Raw genomic sequence first — 27,981 nt, 5'->3', positions numbered from 1 at the left:
TCGCAGCATCACGTACTTGTGACTCGAGATTTTGACTCTCCTCCTGGGTGTCAGTTCAGTGTTTGCGGCGCCAGCACTGATGTCGCCCGGAGCCAGCAGATTGGATGCGCCGGCTACCTCCGTCCCTCGGAACACCGTCGCGGGATGCCGGAGACGCTCTCCGGGGGCTGCGGCTCCACCACCTCCGATGCCCGTCGTGGGCGTCGCCACGCCGGACGACGACACAGGTCCCACCGCGGACGCAGGCCCCAGAAAGTAGGCTCCATCAGATGCCATCGGGCCGACATTCGTCACTGCGCCGCCGCTCCGGTAGGCTGAGCCAGGGCCCCCTGCTGGTCCGCCGCCGTCCACGCCGGAGTGACCGCCAACGGCTCCGAAGCGGGTCATCTGAGGGCGCGGCGACAGGTGGCTTGTCGCCACGATACTCAGAGTCGTTGCGGAGACTGCGGGAGGCGGGGTAATGTGGAGTGAGCTCGTGGAGACACCCCGTCCGCCGCCGTGGTAGTTGACTGGACGCTGTCCATGCATGACTGGCGGAAGGCTGCTCGCTGTGCCAGTCGCGGGGATGTCAGCGCCGCCAGTTAGTCCCTTCAGCGCCGCGAGACTCATGAGCTGCTGCTGCGAGGACGAGGGCGTGGGCTGCGCAGACGGCGGGAGGAGGTAGGAGCCGATGCCATGCTGCGCAGCGACCGAGATCGAGGGAATCGGGCCGACGCTGTCAACGCCTCGGAGCGGAGCCCCCGGATGGGCGCCAGCCGCGGACACGCCGCGGAGGTCATCGCCTCCAGGGAGATGCAGCGGCTCAGGCCCAACTGCCGACGACAGGACGCCTCGACGCGGAACGAACTCAATGGGCTGGAGGCGGTCTACAACGTTCGCAAGACAGTGCGTAGACCACGCACAGTGCTGAGCATCGACCACCCGCAGGTGAACCCGTACGCTTTCGATATTCTTCTGGGCCGGCGGGATGTATGGAACGGCCGAGTGAGGGGGGACGATCCGCGCGGAAGTCGTCGGGCCTGCGCCGGTGGACTTCTCCGTGCCGCCTCCTGCGTGGCCGCCCGTGCGACCTCTTGCCCCCCTGCCGGTCCCCACGCCTCCGCCTGTCGCCAGCCTACCCTCGCGCAGCGACTGGGCTAAGCCGCGGGGGTACATATTTTGCGCTCCCGGTGCGCCGGGGTCTGTCGCGGCTTCCCCCGCAGCTGAAATCGCCGCTGCCTGAAGACCCGCATGCTCCGCTACAGTGCCTGCCACGCTCGCACTTGTCCCTTGCGTCTGTCCTGCCTGTAGCTGATGCCGATGTTGGCGAGTCGTGTCGCCCGGCAGATAGGCCAGGGAGTACCTGGTTAAGTTGCAGATTTGAAACTGCGGACAGGATGGAATCGTCAAAACGAGGAAGAGGCCGTTGTATGTGTAAGGCAGGGCGGGCACGTCGCCGAAAAGCCCGGACACGATGTTAACCTGAACAATGATCGCCCGCTGGTTGCTTCCCACGGAAAACCCCGCTGCTCCCACTCCCCCGACCGGAGCAGAGGGCAACAGCTCGACTTGGAAAGAGGAAGGCACGTGGGGCGGGACGAGAGAGAAGGGAAGCGATGTCAGGGTCCTGGCTGGATGGGTGAGGGTGACCTTAGACTCCATGGAGTGGAACGCTTTCGACTGACCAGGCACCAGCACCATTTCACAAAGGCGCTGTTTCACTCTGGCGCTCATGACGCCGAGGACTCCTCCCTTTGTCCTCACGTCTCGTACGACTACTGGGAAAGGGAGCTGAGAGACGAATTCGTACCGGTTGATGAAGCTGACAATCTTTGACGTGTTGTAGGGAAGCTCAGCGTAACGCGTGCAACATCCCATCACGATGCTTGTGCTGCCGCTCCACAGTACCATCTTTCCGCCGCCCACCGCGGTCTTGTCAGCCGCCGTCCCGACAGGAGCGCTGACCGCCGAGGGGGCGCCCGCTGGGCAGCTCAAATCTGGGGGAACTGTCTCGGCAAAGGAAAAAGTGTCATCTCTCTCAGCGCCCGCGAAGGACGCCACGTGAGTGCGGAAAGTTCCGGTTGTCCTTCCGTGCTTCTGTTGGCGCATGCGCTGCTGTTGCTCTTGCAAGGCTCTGAGCGCCTCCGCGCGTCTGAGCCGCCGAATGTTCGCCACCAGCCTCTTTCCCCTTGACTGATGCTCGTTGACCGAAGGAATGCGTTCCTCCAGTGGGCCGCTTTCGCCACTGCTGTCAGGACGACCGGCTGACAAAGAGTGAGCTCCCTCGCGAGAGCTGGGGGGACTTCGATTCCCTCGCAGTGTGTTTGGGCTGTAAGAATCTTCGTACCAGCTGCTGGGCCGTCGACCGCGGAGCTGCCTTGAGCCGAGATTCCCTTTCGGCGGATGCCGCTTCGCATTACCGAAACTAACCTTTCCTCTTCCCATAAGCCGATCCCGCAGATTGAGGGCTCCTCGCCTGGCGACTGTTTTAGGAACGCGGCGCATCCGGACACTCGAGCCCCGCTTCACCTCACTCTTGAACTCTCTTCGGTCTCTGCAGGTCGCCTCCAGAGAGTCACAGCGCGTGAATGCCTGGTCTTCGTCGTCGCTTTCTCCGTTCTTGTCCGATCGCTCGTCGTCGACGCTGTCGGTGTATGTCCAGTCCGTCTGGCCCTCTTCAGACACGCTGTGATCCCGCAGACTTCCGTGCGCCTGCCAAGTTTCGTTGAAGCCCGCATGCAGCGCACCAGGTGTTCCTTCGCTGCCGTTGTCTCGATTCTCGCTTGACGAATCCGTGTGCTCCATCAGGGGTCTCAGCTTTTCGGCCGACAGTCTGTCGCCTTCTCGCAAGAGCTGCGTATCGGGAAGCGACGCATTCGATGTGCTCCATATCTCCGTGCGCTTTTTACCCCACGCAAAGCGAATGCCTTTATTCCGCTTCACAGGCGTGAACCTAAGACTGATGGGCGGCCTCGCTGTGGAGATACCGGTAAGATCCATCCGCTTGCTGAGCGGCGTGTGCAGGATCTGGTTGCTTAGGGCATCCACCTTGAAGACCTTGAGAATCAGATTTTTGGCGTCTTCCTCTGTTGAGTATAGCCTGCATTTGCTGGGCACAATGAGTCCGTTGATTGCAAGCGTCGCGTCTGTCAGATTCTCAAAAAAGTAGGGACTGAAAATAGTAACTTGTCGCCGGCTCACGTCGGCCGCGACTTGCATCTGAGCGTACATGTCGAGTCCTGCAGCCCGCCCCCGATGCTTGCGTCCTGCTATGATCCCCAAGTCTGCCAAAGCGAGGCGTCTAGCGGACTCGGGCAGCAGCGCCCGCAAGTTTCCGCGTCGGTGGTAAAGCACGCGGGAGACTGTCACCGTTTCCTGGTGGGGAAGGAAGACGGAGAACCGCGAAGACTCATAAACCAACCTGGGGCTCTGGTTGAAATACGATTTCTTCCGATTCGAGTGAGACACACTGTTGCCGGCTGCCCCCGATCCTCGCGCTCCTGGTGGGCATCTGACGCCGTCGCCATCTCCGTCGGCGTCGCCTCCACTCTCGCGCTTGGACCGCAGAGGATTAATGAGAGTTTGCGCCTCACTGATAAACTCTGCTGGTAACGGCTTCGTTTCAAAGATCTCCAGCGGCGCACCATGGACGGAGACCTTCATATACAGTCTCTGTTCGCTAACAGGGACCCCCCACACCTCGTGTGGACCGATCTTTGCCTTGACCCATTTGTTGTCCAGGAGCTTCATCGCATCTGTTTGTCTGCCTTTCCGTCTTCTCTCTATCATGAGCCTGCCTTTTCCGCCGCCCACGACGTTTCCGAAAAAGCCGCCCATCCTCGTTTCTGCTGACCGCTCCCTGTCTTCCGAATTCCGCTTTCCCCAACTATCCAGCCCCTCAAGCTTCGCAGTGGTGTCGCCTTCGTCGGCTGCTTCCGCGGGCTTCCTGGAGAAGCCAGTGGCGCCGCCGGGACTGCTGACGCCGCGACCACCGTTTGCTGAGCTGCGATTTCCAGCTCCGGCGCCAGCGAGTTCGCCGATAGCTATGACTGGGAGGCTCAGTCGATTGCCGCCTGAAGAAGGGACTGCACCTTCAACCTTCGAGTCCGCACGCAAGCCCTGGAGGGTCGGATTGCCGTCAGCGTCCGAATGATGCGAACCTCGGGGTTCTCGCCGCCGCGCTCGAGAAACGTGACTCTTGTGGTGGCTGTTCCGCACAGAGAGGCGTATGGAAATGTGGAACGGCAGCGTATTTTTGATGGTTAACATTGGCTCGATCTTCACAACGTACTTGTGGGCAATGCGGTTCGTGTGCTGAGAAGGGACGTCCGTCACATCGACGGAGCCGTGGAACATGAGGATCCCTCGAAGCTGAAGCGTGAACGGCGGCAGGTCCAGGCGACGGCTGTCGCTAGCGTTCTTCCTGTTCAGGAGCTTGTACAACGTGTAGAAGGGGACGGGCGTGAGCGACGTCGCCCCGTGCCCTGGCCAAGCACAGATGCCTTGTGGGCGATCCTGTTCATCTTTCATCCGCCAGAGGACGTCGAGAGACGCGTCGGGTTCCACCAGCGGCGCAAAGCCCGGCAGGTGACCTGTCTCGAACCAAGAGAGCGGAACCGAGCGCCTCGACTGCGGCATGATGTCGATGAAACTGCCCAAGTCGCTTCGCCTCCACTCCAAGCGTCCACCGCGCCCACAACAGCTGCTAGCCATGCTCTGCAGGTAGTTTCGATTCCGGCCTTCGTAGATTCGAAGAGGCATGGCGCAGCTGTTTTGGATCTGCACACAGCTGCCGACGGTCAGACTCCAGACGCCGCGCAGGCGGTCGACGTACGGCTCCACAAGGACTTTGTATCCCGCGTTGTGGAGGCAGTAGCACCGGCAGTTGGAGTAGTCCGCATGCAGTCGACCCAGGTTGCACCAGCCCGGCTCGCGCCGAATGACTTGGAGGAGTTGTTCAGCTGCGGTCCGCGGCCCACTGCGGTCGCCAGCAGAGGTGCCGTCCCCAGCCAGAAGCGGCATGTCATCAGCGATGAGTTCAAGAGGATGCTGGGTTGCGCGCGTGCTCGAGAATAGCAACACTCGCTCCTGAGACTTCAGCCACTGATTTTTTTGTCTACTACTGCCTAGAGTCATCAGACTGTCGATGAAGCCTCGAACGTCGTCCTCGCCGTTCAGGTGAATGGAGGGGCTCCGCAGAACGCCAGTGTCGTTGTCGCTTCTCTCGTCCCCCTCTCCGGTGTGTTCCCGCGGGAAATACTTCCGCACGGAGAAGAACAGCAGCGACGTCGGCGCCACCAGCCACTGATTCGGCAAGAGCTTGTGGAACCGCCAGGTCTTCGACTTATCCCGCGTGCGCTGTTTGTGCATAACGAGGATTTCCGTGTGGAGATCGTTGTACACGCGGAGACTGTTGTGTGTGCCCAGCCACCCCTCTTCGCGGTCTAGGATCTCTTTCCCTGTATTGATGATGTACGATACGAGCTGGAGCAGGCCGCTGCTGATGTCGAAAGACACACCTCCCAGAGACGACTGAATGTGCAGACAAGACCAATCGGAAACCAGTGGATCCGAATACTCACGCTTCATCGAGACAGCAGCAGTCAGTGGATGAAGAATCTCTTCCTGGGAGTTACTCATCGGGTCATACCCCGTGATCATGACTTCCATCTTCGCTCCGAACCTCTTCAGAGCATTCGGCCCGCGAACCGGAGGATGGATGTAGGCCTGACCTTTCACCACGAGAACGCGAACCTTCATGAGCGAACCGTGAGAATCATGGAATTCCATGGTGCACTCCCGGACGCTCAGGTGGACATCCAGTTCGGTCTCGCCTTCTACTTTGTACTCTGTCAACGCCAGCAGAAAGTCCAAAATCTTGTGAATTGGATCATCGAACTCGACGTCTTGGCCCAAAATTGACGTGCTCTGCACGTCAGCCTCTCCCGTCGCGGGCAATCGGTCCACATCAGCAGCGGGGAGGCCGATCCAGCTGTAGAAGCCACTCGAGTCTCCTGAAAGCGTCAGAAGCCCTTGACTCGCAGTAGGTGGTCCCGTGGCACCTCCCCCCACGGCTTGTACAGAGCCCGGGCTCATTCCGACGGCCTCCATCAACTTGCCAACCTGGAAATCACCCAGGTCGTCGTCCTCTTCCATGTCGTCGCCAACCAGGTACCCATCCTCCCTGCCAATGGTCATCCTACCATGGCCATAGTACAGAGAAACAGCGCCATCCAGGGAAGAGCGGCTCGCACAACGGAGGCCGCCTGGGACGCCGGAGATCCCGGCGGCGGGTGACGTCGCCGTTGTCGGACGGCTATCGATCAAAGCAGCACTCGGTGACACTGCGAGAGCCGCACCAAGTCTTGAGACCGTAGAGCGGTGCTGGACAGGCCCCGGAGAGTCTCCGCCATTCGCCGGGGGACTCCTGGCGTTCCCCAGGTGCAGCGACGAAGACTGACGCGTCGCGCCATTCGGGACTTGGTCCGCACCAAGGTCGTCTGCATCGCCCTCCGCTTTCAGAGCGGTAGAAAACTTGGAGGTCAACCCGGGCGGCGACGTGGCTGTTCGATTCACTAACAGACCCTCTCCAGAGCCATTCGATTCATCCCAGTCTCCAATCGCCGCGGAAGGAGACCGACATTCAGTGACGGCGCTGCAGACCGAATCGCTGTTTGAGGACGCGCGGTCGATAGAATCGTAATCTGGCATTCCTCGACGAGCTGTCGGGAGTTTCAGCCTGCACACGCAAGATACGCACAAGACATTCTCTCGTACTGCAGGTAAAGTCGGAGTCAGTCAGAACCCAACGGAAGGAAACGTTGCCAGTCACTGCGAACCGTTACCGTACTCAAAGAGAGACTCCACGTAAGGTGACGCACGGTGCAAGCCACTACTGCTGGGTCGGTCGTGCAACCTCAGGAAATACACGTCTCAAATCGAGACTGCGCACAAACACTGGGGGGCCTCGTGAAGCGCGACTGTTGTTTCCACTCACCCAGATTTCTGAAACTCCTCTAGTACCGCAGGAACGCCGTTCGGGCCTCCTAATTTGGGGCGCGTCGATGATCGCACCGGCTCCGCTCTAGGCTGCTTCGCAGCAAACACAGCCTGGCTCAGCCTGGTGACAGACGCGGCAAGCAGCGCAAGCAGCCGCCCCTCCATGGTGTTGTCTCCCACCCGCAGAATGTAGTTGGTGATAATCTTGCAGATATGGGGATACAAGAGTTGACCAAGCTCGCTACTGGCGCCGCGCTGCTGGGCACCGCCGTCGACGCTTCGCCTGCCTCCGCCCGGACCGCCGCCCGTGGAGTCGCGCCCCGCTTGCTGGTGGGCAGCAGCCGCTTCTGGCATTTCGCCGCCGGAACTCCGGAAGACTGAGTCAACGGATACGCGCCGCTGTGCAGAAGAAGACGCGCTCCCGCCGCAACTGCTGCTTCCAGCAGCAGCATGAGCAGCGGCTTCCGCGACTCGCTGGACGGCTGCGACTACCGACGCGCTCTGAGCGCTGGCGGACAAGCGACGACCTATGCTTTTCTTCGCTGAGGCCAGCTCCTGCACCAGGCGAGCGTGCATCTCCACCAAGCCTTGGAAGATCTCGAAAGAGAAGTGGACCTGGGGATCGTTGATATCGAGGTCGACGCGACCGGCAGCCCCGGGGACGCCTGTAGGGGAAAACGCATGCACACGCACGTGAAGGTCTCAGTAGTGTCCACGGCGCTGTTCGTCTCAGACGTACAAATGTCGATCCTCCTTACACAAACACCTGAGCCCCGAACAAGGCAACAGAGCACAGCAGTCAGCATACACTTGCACCGGCTGCCTACTGGGGCCCTCCCTCTGCTGCACAATATTCTGACAAGGCGAGTCAAGGCGCTGACCCACCCCTACTGGCTACCTGCATACGAAAACCCATCAGTTCCGAGGAAAAACAGCCGCACTGCCAGCGCTGCGAGTTTTTGTCAAGGTCATATCACGACAGTGTGTCCGTATCTAGCTGGGCAGGAAGTAGACATGCGTACCTCCGAAAGCCATATACGACGGGGAAACCGAAAGAAGATGGTCCGTACGGATGTGCACGTTGGGAAGCAAGACTGCGCCACTGAAACCCTCTAGAAGAGCTGGAAGTCCTTGAAGCATTGGACGCCCTCCTCGATCAATGCCTTGCGGCATTTGCGGGTCTCTTCTCGTCCCCGCATGCTGCGGGCCGCTCGCGGTATCTTGCAGCTCTGCCACGCCTAGAGACGGCGGCGCGCCGCCTCCAGTTTTGATGGCGGGCAGCCCATTTGCCGATTCTAGCGCGCCTCCTCCAAGTCGGCTATACGCCATTCCAACTCCTCCCTGGCCTGCACCCGGGAAAGCTCCGCCGAACGTCTCCTGTTGCATCGCGGTGTCTGAAGCTCGGGACCGCGCCTGTAGACCGAGGTGGGCGGCAGGGCCATTCGCGCCCACAAGGGCGCCGTCGAGCCATGCAGAGCCCGCGTGTGCATTACTGTACGCCGCTGCTCCCCCTGGGTACCGACTCAAGGCAGCGGCGTTGAACCACGCGGCTTGCTTGTGGAAAGTGGGCAGGTGAATGTATCGGGAAAGGCCAGGAGACACGAAGTCGATAAAAGCTTCACACGGCGTTGGCGTCCCAATCATCATACTTAAGCTGCGGACACCTACGGCCGCGCCGACTTCAGCGCCGAGTTGCTGGACATTAAGGGAGCAACACAACAAGGCCCCAACTGCAACAGTCTGCCGGTTTTTGCTGTCTTTCCTCTGGTCCTCGTCTAAAAGAAACCCAGCGACCTTGTATGCAGTGGAAAGAATCTGCAGTCTTGGAAGCATCGAAACAGCTGAATATACAGACGGCGACATTCCGGACAAGAGGATGTCGTCATCCGAGCCAGCCGACGACACTGACGACGCGGCGGCGTCGCTGCCTGCTAAGCTGCTGGTAGCGCTCGTCCGGTCGCTCTCGTCGGTCTCTACAATTGTATTTGTGGACAACGATGCAGATTCCGCTGAAGCAGAGGAAGACGTTTCGTCCAGCGACAGGAGCGCCCTCTCTGCAAGAATGCCCGCTTTGTCGTTCTCTGGCTTTGAAGACAGGTCTCCACCCCCAGGAGTCGCTGTGCTGGGCGTCGCTGTTCTTGCATTGGTGTTGCTGCCCCCTTTGGTCGCGCCCGACGATGCAACTATGCCGGACTCGGCCGAGACCCCTGCTCCTGTGTCCACTGCGCCAACTGGCGGCAAGGAATTCCGTAGCGCCAGGATTTCAGGCGGCGGAAGAACCAACCACGCTTCCACGCCGTCGAGTTCCACGACGACAACTTTCCGTCTTTGGGACATGCTGGCAGCCTCGACAGCTTTGCCTCTCTTCTTCGCTGCAGCAACCGCATCCCCAATGCCCTTGAGAGCAGTCACGACGGCCGCCCGTGCGAGAGATGGAGCCGCAGGGGCTGCAGAGGACTGTTGCATACGAGTGCCCCGACGGGCGGCTGCAACCAGCCCATCGTTGCATCCAAAATTGCGGTAACTGGACTGCCACTCAGCATCCCGGTAAGGCGCATAGGCCCGAAGGCCATCCTCATATGGGAAGTTGCGAAGGCCGAACTCGTCAGGTCGTACGACATCTGCGTATGCGTCGTAGGTGGCAAACTCGCCGCGCACAGGACCGAGGATGCTGTGTCGCTGCAAAGTTTGATTCCGTCGCGCATTGCCTGAGAAGACAACACCAGCGAAAAACACGCACCGATGAGACATAAGTCGGGTGCGCGCTCCTTCCCTTTTTGACAGAATTCACCGCGAGCAAAAGTGAATAACAGATGCCGAGTGTGTCCGCGGAGACGCACAAACATAAACCATTCCCCGCCCCCCCCCCCCCTCGTCCCCGTTCTAATAGAGGGCACTTCTCATGTGCCCGAGCCGCGTGTCTATAACACCCTCCACGGAGTCACACTGGCCAAGGCTGGCTGGCTATCCAGTTGCTTCAGCTTACGTTGCGGGCGCGAGAAGAAGGACGACTTTGGCACTGATCCAGAGGCACTCCGATTTCGGTAGTTGGGGAAGGAAAAAGCCCTCTGGATGCTCCTGAAACCGCTTCCGTACGCACGCGAGTTGAGCCGCATACGTCCACCGGACTGCTCATCGTCTTCTCTGTCCCTGTAATCTTCAAGGGAGTCGTCGTCTAGCTCTATTGACTGCCGGCCTCCTGCGCCGCCCTTGTTCTTCTTTCTTCCAAAGAGACCTGCAGGCAGCAGCCACAAGATAAAAAAGAACACCTGCGAACCCCCGGCAGCATTGAGTACACCTCAAGCCTTCAACGACAGACATGTTGGGTCTTGCCATGACTCACTAAAGGCCTCGGAAAGCATGTATGTCCGCATCGGCATTCAGAGATTTCTAGGCCGACAGCGGGTAACAACACATTACGGGTATTTTTGTGCATTCATGCCTACCTCTGATGCGCACGACTCGCCGCAGCCTGTCCCGACCTATCCGCCTGCTACCCGTTGCGCGCTTCCCAGAGGCATCGCTCGGCACCTCGGACTGCGCGTAAGGATCCTCATCTCCAGCGTCGATGGCTCTGCTATCGGAAGCGCCTGCGTCGGTGGGAATGCCGTACAGTGTGGGGCTCTGCGCCATTTCCTGAGCGTTCGCGTCTTCCGTCCACAGGCCACGGCCGGCACAGCTTCGCAGTTGATTCATGTCGCCCTTGTATGCGCCGCGCGTCCAGGATCCGCCGCGCGTCCAGGATCCGCCGCGACCGTCGGCGTACCCCATCGGCAACTGGGTCGGCGCCCCCCCAGCCGGCCCGCCCGAGGCCGCTGCTGCTCCGGAGCGACTCGCGCGAGCCACACCGTGGACGCCAAAGCCTGCAGGTCTCCCGAAGGCACCACGGGTATCGTGGCCTCGCGCAGCCCCTGTCTCATACGCAGGACGCCTGAAAAGACCCGTCACCTTGTCTGGGGCATGGCCCTGCAAACGAGTGGAGACGACAACACACACTTCAGGTTTCGGGGTCAGGACTGAATGGGAGATGCCCGGTGAACAACAAGCTCATCTCGTCGGCTGCGTCAAAGCAGTGACTAGAGCGTGGCAAACACACATACCGCTTCCCCCCCCCCGCCCCCCCCCGCCCCCGCGTGGCGTTAGAGATCCTAAATTCCCATCCTGCTGCTACCTCTCTAACTAGATGTTGAACACTAGCAAATGCACAAGATGCTTCAGAAGTATATCGGAACGTGTTTCTGCTGCTCGAAGAGATGCAATATGCGGAACATCATCGATCTTGTCCATAAAGCATCGGAAACATCTCCCACGAGAACCCTGCTCCATTAGCAGGGTCGTGCCGCAGCGCAGACAAAAAAGGACAGGGAGCAAACTTACGATCGCGCGTTTGGCGGCACTTCCAAATTTCTTGACCTTCCCCTTGTGGAACTCTAGCAGGCCGCTTGTGCTCATTCTGTGGAGAGTCTTGATCGCAGTCACTGGTGCTTCCGAGACTTCCCCATCTTCCTTCACAGCATCCCTGCCCCCCCCTCCATCACGGCGGGCCTCGAGAACTCCGCCAGGCGCGTTGCCGAGAGCTTCTGGCTGCCGCGAAACTAGAGCCTCTTCCACCACGCGTTCAAGAGACTCCTGCGGGAGCAGAGGAGGTAAGAGGGGAGGCAAGCCCAGACTGCCAAGCGTACAGCAATCCAGAGGCAATTCAAATGCAGGGAACATAAGCTTCATCAAGCCCAGGCCTCGTCGTTGCCGTAGCATACTGAGAAGCTGCTGCTTCTGTTCGTGGTTGTGGCGCGCCTCTGACCGGCCCACGAGGAAAGCCTCCACGCTGCAGTCATCTCCGCTGAAGAGGTCCTCGGAGCCACCCACGGAGCTTTCTCCAGCTGAGCCACGGGCCAGATAGTTATCCTTGTCGGCAATACTGCTGACAGACGTATCCTCGCCCCCTCCACCAGCCGACTGTGTGCCACCAGAGTTCCTCTCAAACTCCTCGAGGTTTCCGAAGAACTCCGTGCTGTAGCTGAGAGGAGCGCTGCGGCAAAGAGGACTGTCGTTGCGATCATCACGTTCTCCGGCGTCAACAGAGGAGTTTGTAGTGAGAATCTCGTTCCTGCCTTCGGCCGCAGCACTTGCTTCCAGGAGGAAAACTTGATCGCTCAGAAGATTCTTCACTCCTGTCCCCGAGGGGCATATGGCGGTTGAGAAGCAGCACCCAAAATTGATTGCGGGATAGATCACCTCAGCCCTGTGTTGCTGCTTCAAGAAGTCCAAGAAAAGAAATACCCAATCAGCACAACCGACAAGCACGCTGATCTGCGTCTCTATGCGCGTCATAGCTACACGTCCTTTCGCTTCCACGGTAGCAGGAGAGCCCCTGACCGACAACTCGAAAAACTTGTCCTCCAGACGTCCTGCAAGCATCGAAGACAGCCCGAACCTCAGCGCCTCTTTCTTGGCTGCGGGAGGCGGCGGTGCCTGGCGACCAGACCCAGACCATCCAGGAGCGCCAGGCCGTGCACTTCCAGCGCCGCCATGCTGCGACCACCAATTGGCAGACGGCGAAGAAAAAGCGACCCCCGCCCCCTGAGTGGCGCCTCCAGGAGGAGGCGAACTCAGTGGGATGGCGAACAGTCTCCGCAAAGAAGATGTGTTGCGCAGAAGGCGTGACCCATCTTGCGTGAATATGGTGATGTTTCCCACTGAAAGGTCGAGGGTCACCTGCAACGCTTCCGATGCTCCACCGTCGCTCCTCGCGCAGTCTCCTGAGAAGGTGTCTTCAGCTGGCGCAAACTTCACCTCCACCCTGTCGATACGGATATCCAGCACTGGTGGACGCCACGCGTTCATGGGCAACAGAATCGCTGTTGACGCGGTATCTTCACCAGTTCGACCAAGTTCGCCCTCTCGCCACGCGCTTCCAGACGGCGCCTGTGTGTCTCCCCTGCGTCGTGAAGTCTTGCGGGCGGAGGGGCGAGACGAACGGTTCACTTGGCTTCGCCGCTGGACACCGGACCCGTCTGCCTGCGTTCGAGACTCGAGCGGCATTTCCGCTTCCGGCTTCACTACGATCTGAGCACGAGCTGCTGCGACAGCCTCCGCAGCGTCAGGCGCATTGAGATCGTGCATTCGGGCCTGGTCCAGCAGCTGCACGCGGAAGACAGGCAGGCCTAGCGAGATAGATCCAACCGACGAGCCTCCAGACTCCGATCCGCTCTCTGAAGAGGGTCCACGGCTAACACCGTGGACCTCATCCCGTGCATCGTAGCCCACGTAGCCCGCTGCACCAGCCTCCCCGCCAGCGTACCACACACCTCCGTCTCCATAGGTCGAGGGGATACGACCTGGCAGGCCGCGAGCACCTGCTGAAGCCCCATACGGTGACGAAGAACCCAACAGAGCTTTAGCCGGATACCTCCCCCCCAGCACACTGTCACGGCCTTTTACCGTCACCGCCTGTCCGCCGTAGAGAGCGTCTCCGCCGCCGCGGGGTGGCTGCCCGTTGCCAGCACCAGGAGGCGTTCCAGAGACATGATCTGCGACACCATGTGTGTAGCCGCCTTGCCCTGGATACGCGCGAGGGAAACCTCCCGCGACAGGACCGCCTCGGCGACTCGGGTAAAATGCTGCCTCATGTTGAGGGTATCCGCCTTTTGCCATGAGAGGACTGTAAGGCCGTCCCAGACGATCGCCTTGAGCTGCCGGAGACACCCGATAGTGGAAAAAAGCGTTGCTGGTGATCTCGTCCCCCTTCTCGTCTGAGCATTGGCACGCTACCGTCGCGATAACGTCGAGACATATTGTAGGCGAGTGAGTTAAGGCAGTACAGCAACCTAGTCGGTAGTACGGTATGGCTCGCAGCGGTATGCGATGAGCCGGCAGAGCCAGATACTTTGTAGGGAAAGGGAGAAGCCAGGCGGGGACTTTTGCAGAGCCAAGCACTGCAGCAGCAGCAGGAAACGACACCTGTAGGGACTCTACCCCGACCGAAACATAGATATTTTTTGGCAAAAGGTCAAGAAATGTGGTTGCGAAAGCCGCCGCTCCTCGGAACGTCTGCGAGGACTTCCCCCACAGCTTGTGGTCGACGCGATCCGCAGCCACTGCTGCGCCAGATCCACTTTTCTCTTCCGTGGAGCGTCCACGCTCTCCGTCCGTACCGCCCGGGCCGAATGCTGCCTCTCCGTTCTGAAGTGCGAGTTGCCTTCCACCGCCTTGAGAGAAGTTCCAATATTCGGGCACCGCTTGCGAGCGCGCCTCAGCTGCCTTGCTAGCATGACCGGCGCCCTCGGCCGCGTGCGACGCCGGCTCTCCGGCATCGGGGGGCAGCGGGCCTGGAGCCTGCTCTTTGCTGCTCACACCTTCGAATCCGCTGTCTCCGCTGCGGACGTGACCAGTGCCGCCTCCGCGGTCGTCCCAGGAACCGCCTGCGACGTCCTCCTCGCCTGGCTGGCGACCAAAAGTGGGATATCCACCTCGGAGGCCTGACGTCGCGTCTTTATGGCTACGAATTCGCTGACCGAGCTCTGTTTTGAACCGTTCAATAACACCCACTAAACCTCCCTCTGGTCCTGCAAGCTGCATCACCGTCCTCATGAGGAAGGGATCCACAGAGCAGAACGTGGGGTGCACCGACACCTTGCACATTATCGAGTTACGTTCATCCCGGTCCCCGACACCGCGGTCGTCCTCCTGACTGGTGCAAACCGAGTCCTTCAAGCGGAAAAGAACGGTGAGGTGTGGATCGTTAGCACACGATCGGCCGCGAGTGGCTCTTGACGCCTGCCCGGTGTCCCCTGTACGCTCCTCCTCTGTCTCGCACGAAGCCTTTCGGCTTCCGCGATCGTCTCTTGACTGAGAGTGGTCTTGGCCTTCGTTAGCTCCACGAGACAAACGGGCCCGCGTGGTATACGATTGAGTCGCGGGGTCGAACCTGACGTTTGCCAAATTCGATCGCTTCGCCTCACCTGTCCCCACAGAAACCCCCGCTTCGCCGCGGCCCGGACTGAGAAGAGCGGCCAAGTTCCTGTCGCCGCCTCCTGACTTCCCGCGCGCACGAGCCCGAGTGGCCTGCTCGTAAGCCAAAAGTTGTTGCCTCAGCAGTTCCTGCTTTCTCTGGAACTCCTGCTTCTCTTGTTCCTGCTGCGTCCTAAGAAAAGCTTGCTCCTCCCTAGACGTTGTGCGGGCAACGACCGGCAACAGAAGAGGAGTGACATGCTGCGCCGCAATCGCGTGCGCGAAGAACGGCACGCTAGGCAGAGCCATTGACACGTAATCATCGCACCACAGCTCTTGAAGCAACACATTCACTCCCATTAGATTACCAGCCGTTTTTTGTACGTCGGCCTGCGCTGCCAACAACTCGGGCGGAAAGTCCCCCGGATAGACCTGCCCTGCGGGGTCATCCGCTAGCCACCCAGAGGGAGAATCCGGCGCTGCCCCCGTTACAACGCCTCCAGTCCCCAGACCTGCTGCCCCGATGTACCTGCTGCGAGTGGTCCCCACTCCGTCCCAAGCACTTCCCGCCGTCCGCGCTGCACCTCCTGAGGAACGCTGCCCGCGCTGGGCCGATGACGCCACGTCAATGCCGACCTGTTGCCGCTGGTAGCCACGACGCGCCACCGCTGCCGCGGCATCGGCTGCGGCTATGGCCCCTGCTGTCAGAGCTGCGTGAGCGGCTCCCGGCCGTGTCGATATGCCAGCCAACAAAGAGGACGGGTGCAGTCCAAAGAATCCGTGGTGACCTGCCGCAGCCAGGGCTCCTGTAACAGCAGCAGCACTTGCCAACGCTGCCGGATGGCAGTGAGAGGATCCTCGCAGATACGAAAGCACTGGATGCGGCACTGCGGGACGAGACGCCCCCGCCGACGTGCCTTCGCCCTCGAGATCCTCAGAGCGCTCTGCAGCCTCTCCTAGCATGCCGTTGGCGGCATGACCAAGAACCGATCGGGCTCGCGACCCAGAGTTGCGCGAGCTCGAGGACCCGCGTCGGTGCGCACTTCCTTTCCCGCGACTGTCTGCCATGGGAGAGGACGGGCCCAAGCTTTCTTCGCCATGACGGAAACCACTGCCGCCGGCCGCAGAGATCGCTCTCTCCGTCGACTTCACGGGAGGGACAGCTAAGCGTGGCACTGCGTGGGCGCCTCGAGCTGCCTTGCTTCCTGAATCGGTAGCGGCAGCACCGTCTACGTCGCCTGTAGAAACGGCTCGGCTGCTCCCTGCGGCGTTCGCGCCCGTATGCACACCCCTTGAGGTTCGGTCACCCGCGGCACGGGGGCTTGTCACACGACTCCCACCCGTCCCGGTTGCATGCGCTATGGCCTGGCCAGCGCCTCCACCTGAGGCCGACAGCAGCCTGCTACCAACAGCTGCTTCGTGATGCCCTGTAGGCATCATAGGCGGCCGAATCCTCGGGGGATTATCGAATGACGGGAAGTCATCCTGGACGTACAATACGTTCCAGACAGCCAGCCGCCGCACCGTGATCGAGAAGGACTCCAGCAGGCAGCTCACCACAACTTCTTGCATCGCGACGACACCCCTGTCGTCGTCCTCGAGTTCTCCTGGCGCCTCAGGTATGCTCCAGTCTGCACCGTATTCCCCGTAGGCTCCGAATCCTCCCGTCCCTATGCTCCCACGCGGTGGCATCTGCACCAGGCCGTAGGCGCTATCATAAAAGGATTGCGGGCCCTGCTGCCAGCCTCCGTAGCGATCACCCAGGGGGCCGGCGCCGTCGTCTGGCATGCCTCCCTGGCCTTGCCCGGTGCGGCCGCTGCGGCGCATGCCGCCAGCTGTGGAATCTTCGAGGACCAAGCCGCCGCCGCGGGGGCCACCCGCTCCTGCGGGTCCATACCCCAGCACACCTCCCTGGGTTCCGAGGGTGATGAAGCGTTTGCTGCCTCCAGCTGCGGCGGGAACTCTTAGAAACCCCGAGGGCCCTCCAACTCCAGAGATGCCTGCACTCGGCGCAGTTGGAGACGTCCCCGCAGGAGCCGCCACACGCTGTGACCGCGCGTCTCCAGGGGAGCCGTGCGAAGCGGCCGACCAGCGTTTCTTGCCGATGCGAGTGGTCAAAGACATACGTTTTTGCAGAGCATGCCGGCCTGTAATCCAGCTGGTCCTCGCTAGTGAGCTAGATCCCCTGGCTCTCAGAGCAAGGGGATCAACGGAGCCCTCGAAATATGACGCAGTAGGCGTCTGCGCGTGACTGACACGCATCAGACTCGGAGGCCCCGCTGCATGCGACGGAAGGAAGGGTGCTTCTGAGTCAGAGTGTGCAGGAAGTGATTCCCTTCTAAACCACGTCCGCGACCGAAACCCACTCTTTGACGCCTTTCTCTGTCCAGTTTTCCCGAGGTCTTCATCGCTTGCGGCTTGACCCAGGGAGTTTTGGCTGGCCTCGATGCCTCTCATGTCAAGTCGAGGCTGTTTTATGCTGGAAGCCCGCTTGCTACGACTGGAAGTAAAGGTCCGCAAGATGAGGCTCCGCCGCTTGCCGTTGTCCTCACCCTCCACTCGCGATTCACTGGCTAGATTCAGAGCACCTGATGACGGCTCAGGAGCAGCAAATGCCGACGCTCTCCACCCAGACGCTCGGCGGAAGAGCCAGGACGTTTTGGTTCGAGGGCCGGATCCGGCTCCTGCCATCTCCGAATCTGTCACTGCACCCGAGCGCGGAGAGGGCGTAACAGGCAAATATGGATCGACACTGTCTGCGCGCTGCCGCTGTCGCATTTTGTTTGCACGCTGAGACTGGGAGTCGCCGTCGTCAATGAGCACATGACCATCAGAGCCGTCAAAGCCTTCAGTGAGGGACACGGCGATGGATGAGCGTCCTCCAGTGCCTCCGACAGACGATCCGCCCTCGTTTGCGAAATGCTGGGGACTCGTTGCCGAAACGCCGCTCTCGGGGGGCGAACCCGCCGTGCCACGGTTCGTCGGCGAGTGTCCCGGCTGTTCAGGAAAACTCATGCTTCTGCTCCAAGTCCCGCCCGCTCCAAAAGTTCCGAAGTAACCTTGGCTCGGATACCGTCCACAGTCTCTCACGGTCTCTGTGCCGTCGGCAGCTTCCCCACGCAATGGACGGGTCCCGAACGCGCCCACTGAGTCTCCCTCCTTGCGTCGACTCCAGGTCCCACGTCCTGCGTCCTTGCTCTCGCCGACGTCAGAATCAACTACGACGCCACCGCCTCGAAGCAGTGCGACATCGCGGCCACCTGCCCCGTCGTCGAACTCAGTGCGGGCGTAAGGGTCTCCGTCGCTCGAACTCACCCCGGGTTTAGTTAGCACAGTCCGTCGCAAAACTGCCGCGTACTCCGTGTCGAACAGAACGAGAGCCGCGATCGTCCACGTACAGTTGCGGACTGCACACACCTGGAATCGCCATATGCAAGCTGAAATAGACTGTTCCATGACCGTGGACTTTGGAGCAGGCCTGCGGTCGAGCTGTGCCCTGTCTCCACTCCTGTACCCTCCCTGTGCCGTGTTTCCTCCTCGAAGATGTACCTTGCTTTGAGACGCCGTCCCGGCCTGCCCCGGATCGGCAGCGCCCGCTGCCTCTCTCGCTGCGGAGTCTGCACCCTCATCCGGCGAATCCTTGTCCGATGCCACTGTGGTACGCAGCTCGACCGATAGGATAGTCTCGATTTTCAAGCCAAACGTGGGAGAGTCGACGACCACTGTCCTGCTATGAACTTCGGATGGCCATATTTGCGGCAAACTATTCACCCGACTCATGTGGCGAAAAGCGACGAAGGGGACGGACGGAGAATCTGGACTATCCGGAAACCAAGAAACTGAGTCTCCGAATCCCCCTGAATTGGCAGCCGTCGCACTGTCGAACAGTCCAGTCCCCGACGGCTGCCCAGCCTTCTTGCCGGCCGCTGAGGAGCCGTTTCCGGCTTTTCGAAGTCCGGGTAATCCAGTCTCCAATAGCTGGCGCGGGACTGCTTCAGAGGAAGGCAGTTTCTGTATGCTGCAGCATCGCTGGGCCGTGTAGACCATTGGGTAAGGTAAAGAGCTATGTGCGGGGGGACGCCCGCGAACCAGGGAACAGCCGTAGCTTCTTGAAACATTCTCTACAGCCTCACTTGTAAGTCCTGCTGGCGGCGGCGGATCCGCGAACCCGGCCGCGTTCGGCCTCCAACGCGAGGACAAACTTGCATCGCTACCAAACGGCCCGGGCGCAGCCACGCTCGTCGAGGCCAAGCGTGACGCAGACTCCACCCTCTGGGCGATATTAGACACAGTCTCGACAGCGCCAGCGAAGGAGGGCGTCGTCTCAGTGGCCGCAGCAGAACCTGACGGCATTCCAAGCGCGCGTGGACCTTCGGCGTCACTCGTCAGCGCGTTAACAGAAATGTCACTAAGGACGAAGTTGACGGTGATTTTCTGGCAGCACTGCTGACTCTCCGCCGGCGTTCCTTCACCCGCTGCGTCGCTCTTGGCTCGTGCGTCGCTCTTCTTAACTCCGTGATCGTCCTTGAGAGCCGACTCGGCGCCCCCCTGCGAACGCGCGGATTTCGCATGTGCTGCCTCGCCAGACTCGCGAGTCGCAGGAGGGGGGCCTCCTGCGACTTCCAGGCCAGCCCGATTCGGATCCGCCCGCGACGCCATTGAGGTCGACAATGGAGAAGGGTTTTTGAGGCAGGGGTTGCCGCGGCCACCGGCAGCTGCAGGAAGCGTTGTAGTTGCTGGCGCGGATTTCGGGGCTGGGACTCGCGCCGACCCATTTTTGGTAGGCCCAGGAGCACTGTCGGCAGGAAGGAGGGAGATGCCGTGCTTCCGAGCGACCGCGCTGGCCAGCGGGTCCTCTGTGACAGCTGCGGCAAGAAGGGACGAGCGAAGCGTCTCTTCCTTGAAAAAGCTGACGGACTGGAGCGCAATCTCCGTGACACAGCAGGTGAACGTGACGGTCGGAAAGAAGTGGAGGGAACGGATTTTGCCGCTCGCATCCACCGCGTTTTCGCCCGGATTCAGAGACACAGACAGAGCGATCTGAGGCGCAGCTAACGCAGCAGCGTGTGTCAAGCGCCCGCGGCGACGCGGGGAGTGTTCGCGGCTCTCCGCGTAGGCTCCGCGTTCGGATGCGTCGTTGCCAAAGACAAACGTCTCCACTTGAGCCTCTGGAACGCCGGCGCCGCAGATGCAAGCCGTGGCCCCCTGGTCGAATCCGTCCCGATCCATCCAGAAGTCTTTCTTGTCATCTTCGTCATCGTCAAAGCCTTCCTCTGCGCAATCTAAAAGCTCTCTCCACTCGTCCAGGTGGCCTGTATTCCCCTCCACGACGCACGCTCCTCTTCGAGAAAGATCTGTCTTGTGCCGACTCCTGTCTGCAGACCGAGCGCGCCTGCCACCCTGTCTGCCCGAATGTGTCACTGCAGCCACAGATCTGAGTGCAGCTGCCCTGGCCTCCGCCAGTCTCTTGCCCGTGTCTACGCCCCGCCGCCCTGCAGCAAACCTTTCCTCTCTTGTCAAGAGGTTCTTCATGGCCCCCTGGTAGCGACTCGTTTTCCGCCTGAACAAAGACCGAAGCGATTCGCCGTGACTAGAACTCGGATCCTCGCCACCGGCCTCTCGAGGGTCGCTCGCTTCAGCAGCAAGGCCGTCCACATCGACTGGTGCACACGCATCCCGTCTGGCCTTTCTGTGGCCGATCTGCTCAAATCGCGACACGAATCGTGTAGCGCGGCCTCTCGGAGATCCAGAGTCCTCGAGGTCGACCGAGACGGCCTCATCGTCGTCGCCGCGAAGTTCGCCAGCGCTACTCGCGCGGCTGTTAGACCGGGATGCCTCAGCGGCGTGAGCCGTCCCGAAGTTCTCTTCATTGGTCGCTTGAGTGTCGCGCTCCGCTCCCCCCGCTGACAGGTCGTTGAGAAACAGTCCCTCGTCTCCTCGGTAAAATACTCCTGAGCTGCTGTGTCGGCGTGTGCGGGACACCTTTCCAGCATCGTCATCATCGAGATCGAAGTCGCCGTCGTTATCTCCGTCCTCGTCTATAAAGTCGTCGTTTCCGCGTCCATCAGTGTGTTTGCCTCCTCCCTCCCGAGCAGAGGCATTCTTGCGTCTTCTGCGGTGAAGTGCACCAGCTGAGCGTGCCCGAAACTCGTCGCTGCCTGCCTCGGTGGAGTTGGTCTGCAGCCCCTGGCTCCGCAAATCGCCTGTGCTTCCACACTTTGACAAGCCCCTGGTGCGCCCCCATACATGCGCCGCGCTGGCCTTCCTCGAGTGCTTCGAGGCCCAGGTCAGCCCATCAACTGGAACCGCAACGCCCGACCAGCTGTTGGCTAAGTCTGCCGCCGCACCGGCAGCGCGGCTCGCCGCTCGCGAGTTCGCGTTGCGCAGAGTACGACCCGCGCTCGGCCGCGGTCGGGCGAGACCGTCGCCTCTCCCCCGACAGTCTCGAGCCCTTCCCCAGAAGTCGCAGGCGCATGTGCGTCGTCGCCCCTTGCCCCAGCGGGGGACGACAGCCGGTGCATGAAATTGGTTGCGTGACGATATTCACTGCTGGCTGCACCTAAGTGTGCTATGTACTTGCAAAGAATGACGCTCGAGTAACCGAGGCCCGCCGAACGCGAAGGGTCCGCCGCAGCAGGGAAGCCGCCGGTTAGAGAATGCAGCCCATGAGACCTGCGCAGATCGAAGCCTGAGCAGTCGCCGCCAGCGCCCCCGGTTCGACTCCGCACCGCGCTGCTCGCCCTTCGCATGCCCGCGTGCTGAAACCCTGGACGTAGCTGACCGGTTCCAGCGGTGCTCGGTCCCAGCGGCTGCTGGGACTGGCAGCCCGACGCGGATGCAGGCGGCGCCACCGGGTTGACGTGTTGCATGAACAGCTCGCCAACTTTCGCTTTCACCGCCTTCTGCTCTCCCTGAAGGTCTAGGCGCAGCTTCACTTCATTCGTGGTCAACGCCACAGCGAGGACCTGTGTTCCCGTATAGAGGCCAACATTGATGACGTCGCATGCAACGACGACACGCTTCGCCTCCTTCGCCGCTGCTTCCTTCTCAGCCGCCAGCTGCGTCGCCACACGCGCAGCAGCTGCCATACGAAGATGTCTTTCACCGACCGGAGGCAGCAAAACGCCGTCGGATTCGTACCCAGCCCCTCCCCGAGCCTGCAAACCGTCGTGGACGCGCCGACTGAGTCCCTGCACGGCGTCCGCGGATCCCTCGACATTACGCGCGCCCCTGTCACCAGCCAGCGCTCCACGTTCGTTGGCCCCCCCAGAGACGGAATCGCCGCCTCGAACCGCGCCGTCCCCCGCGACCGCCCCGTCTTCTGCGGAGCTACCTGCCTGGGACGTGGCGCCTCCGGCGCCCCTAGGCGCCGGCTGAGCTCGCTTGCCTGTCGCAGTCGCAGGCTCTGCTTTTCCCTCGTCTTCGCCCACTGCCTCCTCTCCCGCAGTAGACGGATTCGCTCCCACCCCGCACAAGTACTTGCCGAAGCAGGGCGCGGCTTCAGGCTGGCCGTTATGATCGTTGCCCTCGCTGGCAGCAGGTCGTTTCTTCGTAGACTGCCCCTGCCTATCCTCGTCGTCCTCCTCCGTCTCGTTGAAGAGCCACTCGAACCGCGGGTGAACTGAGCCAAGAATGAAAAAATCGCCACACGCCCAGAACGGCGTATCCAGAATAAATGAACACAAACTCTAAAGACCTCGAGTAGCTACAGGCGTCTGCATGAAACGAAGCGCCTGACCCATGGCTCCTCTGGCACTGTCTACTGAGTAGGTGGGAGAAAACCAGTCCCTTCACCGCTGAGGGGACGGTAAGAGCCCGCTCTCGCGTGAACTCAAGAATCAGCGAGACGGCAGTTCATACCTCCACCAAGCACGCAATCTGTGGCGCGAAACACTCCATGCGTGACAGCGTGCAGCCCCCGTTATGCCGTTCCTGCCGCACGACGCTGCGCCCCCCATGAACCACGCACTCAGGAAACAGTCGACTGGATTCACCGCTTTCTAGGCAGCAGTCTACGACGCCAGGTGTAACGGGGACAGTCGCCAAAAAACAGCGCTGTGGGTGACCTATTTAAGGTCTTGACGTCTCAGTCACCAGCGTGACGGTCTCGGCGTGGTAAAGCAGGATACTCGCTCAACAAACCTCGATGCGTCTCGCACGCCAGCTCGCTAGCCTGTGGACTCGTTCGTCTCGCACTACAGTGTACCGATAGCTTCAGAACGCGGAGAGTGGAGAAGCAAGCGACAAGCTGGGTCACTCGTAGATTTTTCTTTCTGGGTGACTTACGTGCATCTGCGTAAATACCGCTTTCAGGAGGATCAAGGGCGGGGGGCCTCGGTCGCTTGCGTGGAGGTATATCAAGTTTGGCGTCGGTCGATCCCTTTCTTCTACGCCCTCCTGCAGCATCCTTTGCTGACCTCCGCAGCACAGTTTCATCTCCTCCCGCGTCCGTGTAGCCCTCCCGATCTGTCTCCCCTGCTACGCTCCCAGGCCCGCGTCTTCCAGACTCCGTGTCTGTTGCTGCAGAGGGCTGCTGGCAGCCGCTTGGAGCTGCCGAGCGGCGGGCGTCTCCGCGTGAGGTCACCGCAGCTCCATTTCCGCCGCGCTGTTTGCGCGCTTCTCCCTCGTACTGGTTCCGCGCCGCCTCCTGCCACTGCTGCTGCTCCTTAAGCATCAGCTGGTACTGTTCTTCCTCCAGTTTTGCGACGGCGGCCGCGGCAAGCGTGTCGACGTCGCGCAGACAGCTCATCTGCTTCAGCTTCTTCCCCAAGATGGCTGGCTTCTGCAGGGCGCTAGTGAAAGGGTATTTCTGAGGAAGGAAATACTGCCACGTGGCCCCCAGGGACAGCAGGGGCGTACAGACGCCTGCGTGAACAGCCCCGACGGTGACTACGATGCGGTCAGGACGCACGCGAAGCTGAAAAGGCAGCGAATCGCAGGCGCCAGCATCTCAACGGTGAGGAGGTCTCTCAGGCGGCGGCGCTTCTCCGCCCCTCGCCGCGCGGAGCTTCGCCTCCACAAACGCTCTGTGCGAGTCGCGGCAGCGGCAGGTCCTCCGCTGTATCCGGAGCACATATGCGACCTTGAGCAAACTACTCTATGGTGCGTGGAGCAGCGTTATCTCAAACATAGTGTCGCCCATATAATGGCCGCGTCACACAAGGATACAGACGTGCTGATCTCGAAGCATGCGGACAGCGGCTCCTGAGCACGCGCCGGGGCGATAAACGACAAGATGATCGCACGGAGGCCTTCAAAGCTTGCCCAAAGCAGCTACGCAGGATGCGATCCCCGTGTCAGTCCCCAGCACTGCGGGTGACTAGCGACGCAGTGATCGCAAGAAGCCATAACGTCTTCTTCGCTGAGAGTGTCACGGTTGAAACAAAGATTTGTGGCCTGCAGCTTCTCTCGAGCTTACCCGCGTTCTCTCAATTTTGCACAGTTGCGCGAGCGCCTGTGACGCATCAGCCTGGTAGCTGGGAGTGAGCAAGGCGCCGACTGTGACTGCGTGGAGGTCAACATCTACAACTGGGTCTCCGCAGGGTTTCTCCTCCTTGATGAGGATTCTGGCGCGTTCGACAACCGCTTGCACGCCCTCTGCGACGCACTCGAATCCACTCGACTCCACAGGCTCCCTCTCCGCCTCCAAAATCACTTCCTCGTCGAGTTCTTCCTCCTCTTCCTCTTCGGTCGAGCTGGACGCGCCAAAGAGCGCCGCGTCGTCTGAAGAGTACAGGTCGCTCGTGTCTTCCCACGCCTCAGTCTCCTCTTCCTCCTCGTGCTCTTCCGCTTCGTCCTCTCCAGCGAAGGGCTGCTCGAGACGCAGAGTCTGTCCAGGCGCGTCGAGGGCCTGCGTCCCTTCTGCCGCATCGTCAAATTCCGTCGAGTTTCGCCACGCGCGAGCCACTTGGAGGCCGAGTCCGCCATGCGTCTCTGCTGCACGTCGCGCAAAGCCGCCGGCGCCCGCCGCGTCGTCGAAGCCGACGCCGTCAGCGAAACCGAACATCGGGCTCTGCTCGAAGTGAACTGCTTCGCCGCCTTCGCCCCAGAACGGACCGCAGCGGTCGCGGACGGAGACGTCGGCGAGCCCCCCCACGCCAGGGTGGTAGCCGGGAGGCGCGTCGTCGTATGCGAGGTGAGGCGACCCGCCCAGGCCGTACTGTGGCTCGTGGAGCGGGTCGAAGCCCCTGGCCGCCTGCGAGCCGTTCGCCGCCTTCTTGTTCTCTCCAAACAGAAGCTGGCGAGTCGTCACAAACGAGTGGTCTCGAACGATCGTCTGCAGCTTCCGCCGGCTCACAGAGAGGACGGGGTCATCGTGCGTGGTGCGCAGATCTGCGGATCGCAGCCGCCGCGAGTGTCGGCCGGTGTCGCTCGCACCCCGGCCGTGAGCGGCGTCAGACTGCTTTTTCTCAGCCTGAGGACCTTTAGCCGATTTCTGTGCATGCGCCAGCTGGGCGCGCCACTGCTGCGACTGGATCCGCGTCCGGTGCTCATGCTGGAGGTAGGTGTTCAGGCGCCCGTAGTCAAGGAGACACTGCCGGTACACCAGGGCTACCTCCGCCAGCTGAATGGAGACCACGGTGTCGGCTCGCGTGCAGTAGTTGACCGCGCATGCAATCGCATCCAGCGTAGACTGCGGAATGAGGGGATCCTCTCGGAAGAACAGATCCAGAGTCAGGAACGTCGTGGGCACGATGTCCGCGAGGCTCAGAAGCTCGCTGCCGACGACTGTCAGCTCGGGCAGCGAAATCACCGTCTTCTTCTTGCTCTTGGGCCGCTCGTTTTCTTCGTCCCACAGCAGCTTATCTGACAAGTAAATGCGAATGCTTTTCCGCTTGCTGCACCCTATTGGGCCCACGGTGTCGTTGCCTTCTGCATCCGACTCGTCAGCCAGACTGCCTGCCGCGGCTCTGGGGTCTAGCAGACCGGAGGCCGCGCCGGCGGGAGCGCCAGGTGGCGCAGAGCGGTGAAGGGCGATAAGGCCTTCCTTCCGCGCGTCCGCGTGACCCCCCCGTCTCGAACCCATTCTATGGATATACGACGTCAACAGCGAGACAACAGACTGGCGCTTACCCTCAACCGCGGGCCCGAAGCGAACTCGCGGAGCCGCCGCAGCGGTGCCGGCGGCCTGCCCCGAGGCTCCCACTTCCGGGTCGCTCTCGAAACCGTCAGCGGGGTCTAGCCGTCCATTCGGCGACAACGGCGTCGCGCAGTTCGCCGCGAGAGCCGCGTCAGCCTGGTAACCTTGAATGACGTGTTGCCCAATGATTTGGTATTCGCCTTCGTCCTCTAAGGCGCTGCGATCCTGCTGAGCTGCAGACGCGTCGACAACTGCCCGCTGCGGAGCGTGGGCGAGCCCGACGCCCCAACCCTTCCGCGACGGAGGGAAGGAAGACATGTAAAGGACTGTAGTCCACGCGCCGCATGTGAGAGGCGCTGGAGCAATGAGATATCTCGGCAGAGGTGTCTGAGAAGCAAGGGAGCCAGGAGAATCGCAGCAAAGCGTCTGTGTCCGCACAACCTCCCGAGTCACCTGACGCGGACAGGCACGCCTCCGAATCCTAGCGGGGCAGGTCCTCAAGGCAAAGATAAAAACCATGCATGCAAGCATATATATATATATATATATATATATATACGTATGTGCACAAGTCTCGAGGCGCCTGGCTAAAGGGAAATGCGTGACGCGTGTGCAGCCAGTCGATCGAGCGGTGACGAGCCTTGAAATGCTGTCTGCGTTCTCACCTGAATCAGTTCCGCGGGGACGGAGCGGGTGTAGCAGAGCCGGTCAAAGCGTTTCAGTTGGAGGGCGACAACTCCCTTTTGAATGTTAACTAGGTCGATGTAGATGTCGTTGCTCCGCACCATGTCTGACTTTTTCTTTTGGTGGAATCGGAAGTCGCAGCTGACGACGAAGCAGAGTGTCTTGGCGGGCAAGGGATCAAAAACAGCTCCTCGACCAGCCATCTCCTGCACAGCAAGCATGCTCTCCTCGCGCTCGACCGACGCACTCCGCCTCCGTCTGGGGCCCTCGGCTCGCGCGCCGTGACTCGCGCCTCCGCTGCGGGGGTCGTCCCTTCTGCGCTCTGGCTGTCGCCGCCTGTCTCCCTCGCGGTCTTCTTCGAACTGCTTGCCGTTCCTGAGAGTTCCACCGTGCGCCGCCACCTGCGTGGCAACGCTCTCAACCGACGCGACGCGCCTCAGCGACCCCCCCCTTCTAGCTGCCGCCGAGGCACACGCCGAGTCGTACGCCATGTACGGCGGCGTCTGCGTGCCGTCGGCGCTGCGCGGCGCCGACGCGAGTGACGGCGTGGAGTCGAGCACCCCGTTCAAGGCCGAGTCTTTCACCGGGAAGGACTCGTCCGCAGAGCCTCTTGATTTCCGTCCCTGCTTGCGTCTTCTCACCTGCCTCCCGCCGCCCTCGATGCGCGACAACCCGGCGCGAATCCGCTCGCGGCGCCGACTCCCATTCGCATTGACCTCGTCCGTGTCGTCGCAGCGTCTGCCCTCGTACCCGAACGGAGAACTCCGCGCGCGCGACCGGCGCTTGCTGGCGCGCGCGAGGTTCGCGGGGAAGTCAATGTGCATGCCTCCCTTGATCACCGGGAGGAGCTCGAGCCAGAGATTCGGCACCACGACCTGGAGCTCGCCGTCGGAGAAAAACCAGCGCTTCCCGCCAAAACCGCCTTCCCTGCCCTCCGCTTCGAGGGCGTGCCCTTCGGCGAACTCATCTATGCGCGTCTCACGACCGCCTGCCTCGCTGTAGTCCTGGTTTCCCGACTCATCTTCGTCGTCGTTTTCCCGGCACACATACGGCCTGCAGCCGGTGCACGAAAACGGGTTTCGCGGGGAACCCAGGGTGACCGCACGGAACACCTGCTTCCGCAGAAGCGCTGCGGACACGCCGTCTTTCCACGAAAGTCCGTCCTCCGCCAGCTGACGCAGACGAAGAATCAGAAAGAGCGGAGAAGAGTGTTCGAACTCCGCAACGTACTTCTCCACGTCATCCCCCGGTTTGGTCTGCACACAGCGAGACACAGGCCTCAACCATCG

The 27,981-nt window shown here is 61.1% G+C and overlaps 1 protein-coding gene across 1 annotated transcript in view; it reads right to left on the bottom strand.

Moving 5' to 3' along the window:
- The window catches only part of BESB_009440 (uncharacterized protein), a gene marked incomplete at both ends in the record, with an annotated part of 39,610 nt that overhangs the window by 5,172 nt on the left and 6,457 nt on the right, over window positions 1–27,981 (bottom strand). The window contains 10 exons of the mRNA XM_029359698.1: window positions 17–6,718; window positions 6,977–7,643; window positions 8,001–9,686; window positions 9,965–10,213; window positions 10,425–10,944; window positions 11,356–21,105; window positions 21,276–22,549; window positions 23,215–23,845; window positions 24,347–26,395; window positions 26,674–27,948. Coding sequence (XP_029222611.1) covers window positions 17–6,718; window positions 6,977–7,643; window positions 8,001–9,686; window positions 9,965–10,213; window positions 10,425–10,944; window positions 11,356–21,105; window positions 21,276–22,549; window positions 23,215–23,845; window positions 24,347–26,395; window positions 26,674–27,948 — 24,803 coding nt within the window. The remainder of the gene's footprint in view (window positions 1–16; window positions 6,719–6,976; window positions 7,644–8,000; window positions 9,687–9,964; window positions 10,214–10,424; window positions 10,945–11,355; window positions 21,106–21,275; window positions 22,550–23,214; window positions 23,846–24,346; window positions 26,396–26,673; window positions 27,949–27,981) is intronic.

Source organism: Besnoitia besnoiti, chromosome I (assembly GCF_002563875.1).
Source record: "Besnoitia besnoiti strain Bb-Ger1 chromosome I, whole genome shotgun sequence".
Classification (NCBI taxonomy): domain Eukaryota; phylum Apicomplexa; class Conoidasida; order Eucoccidiorida; family Sarcocystidae; genus Besnoitia; species Besnoitia besnoiti.
The sequence above is the reverse complement of the archived record's forward strand: the minus strand, read 5'-3'. Positions and strand labels throughout refer to the sequence as shown.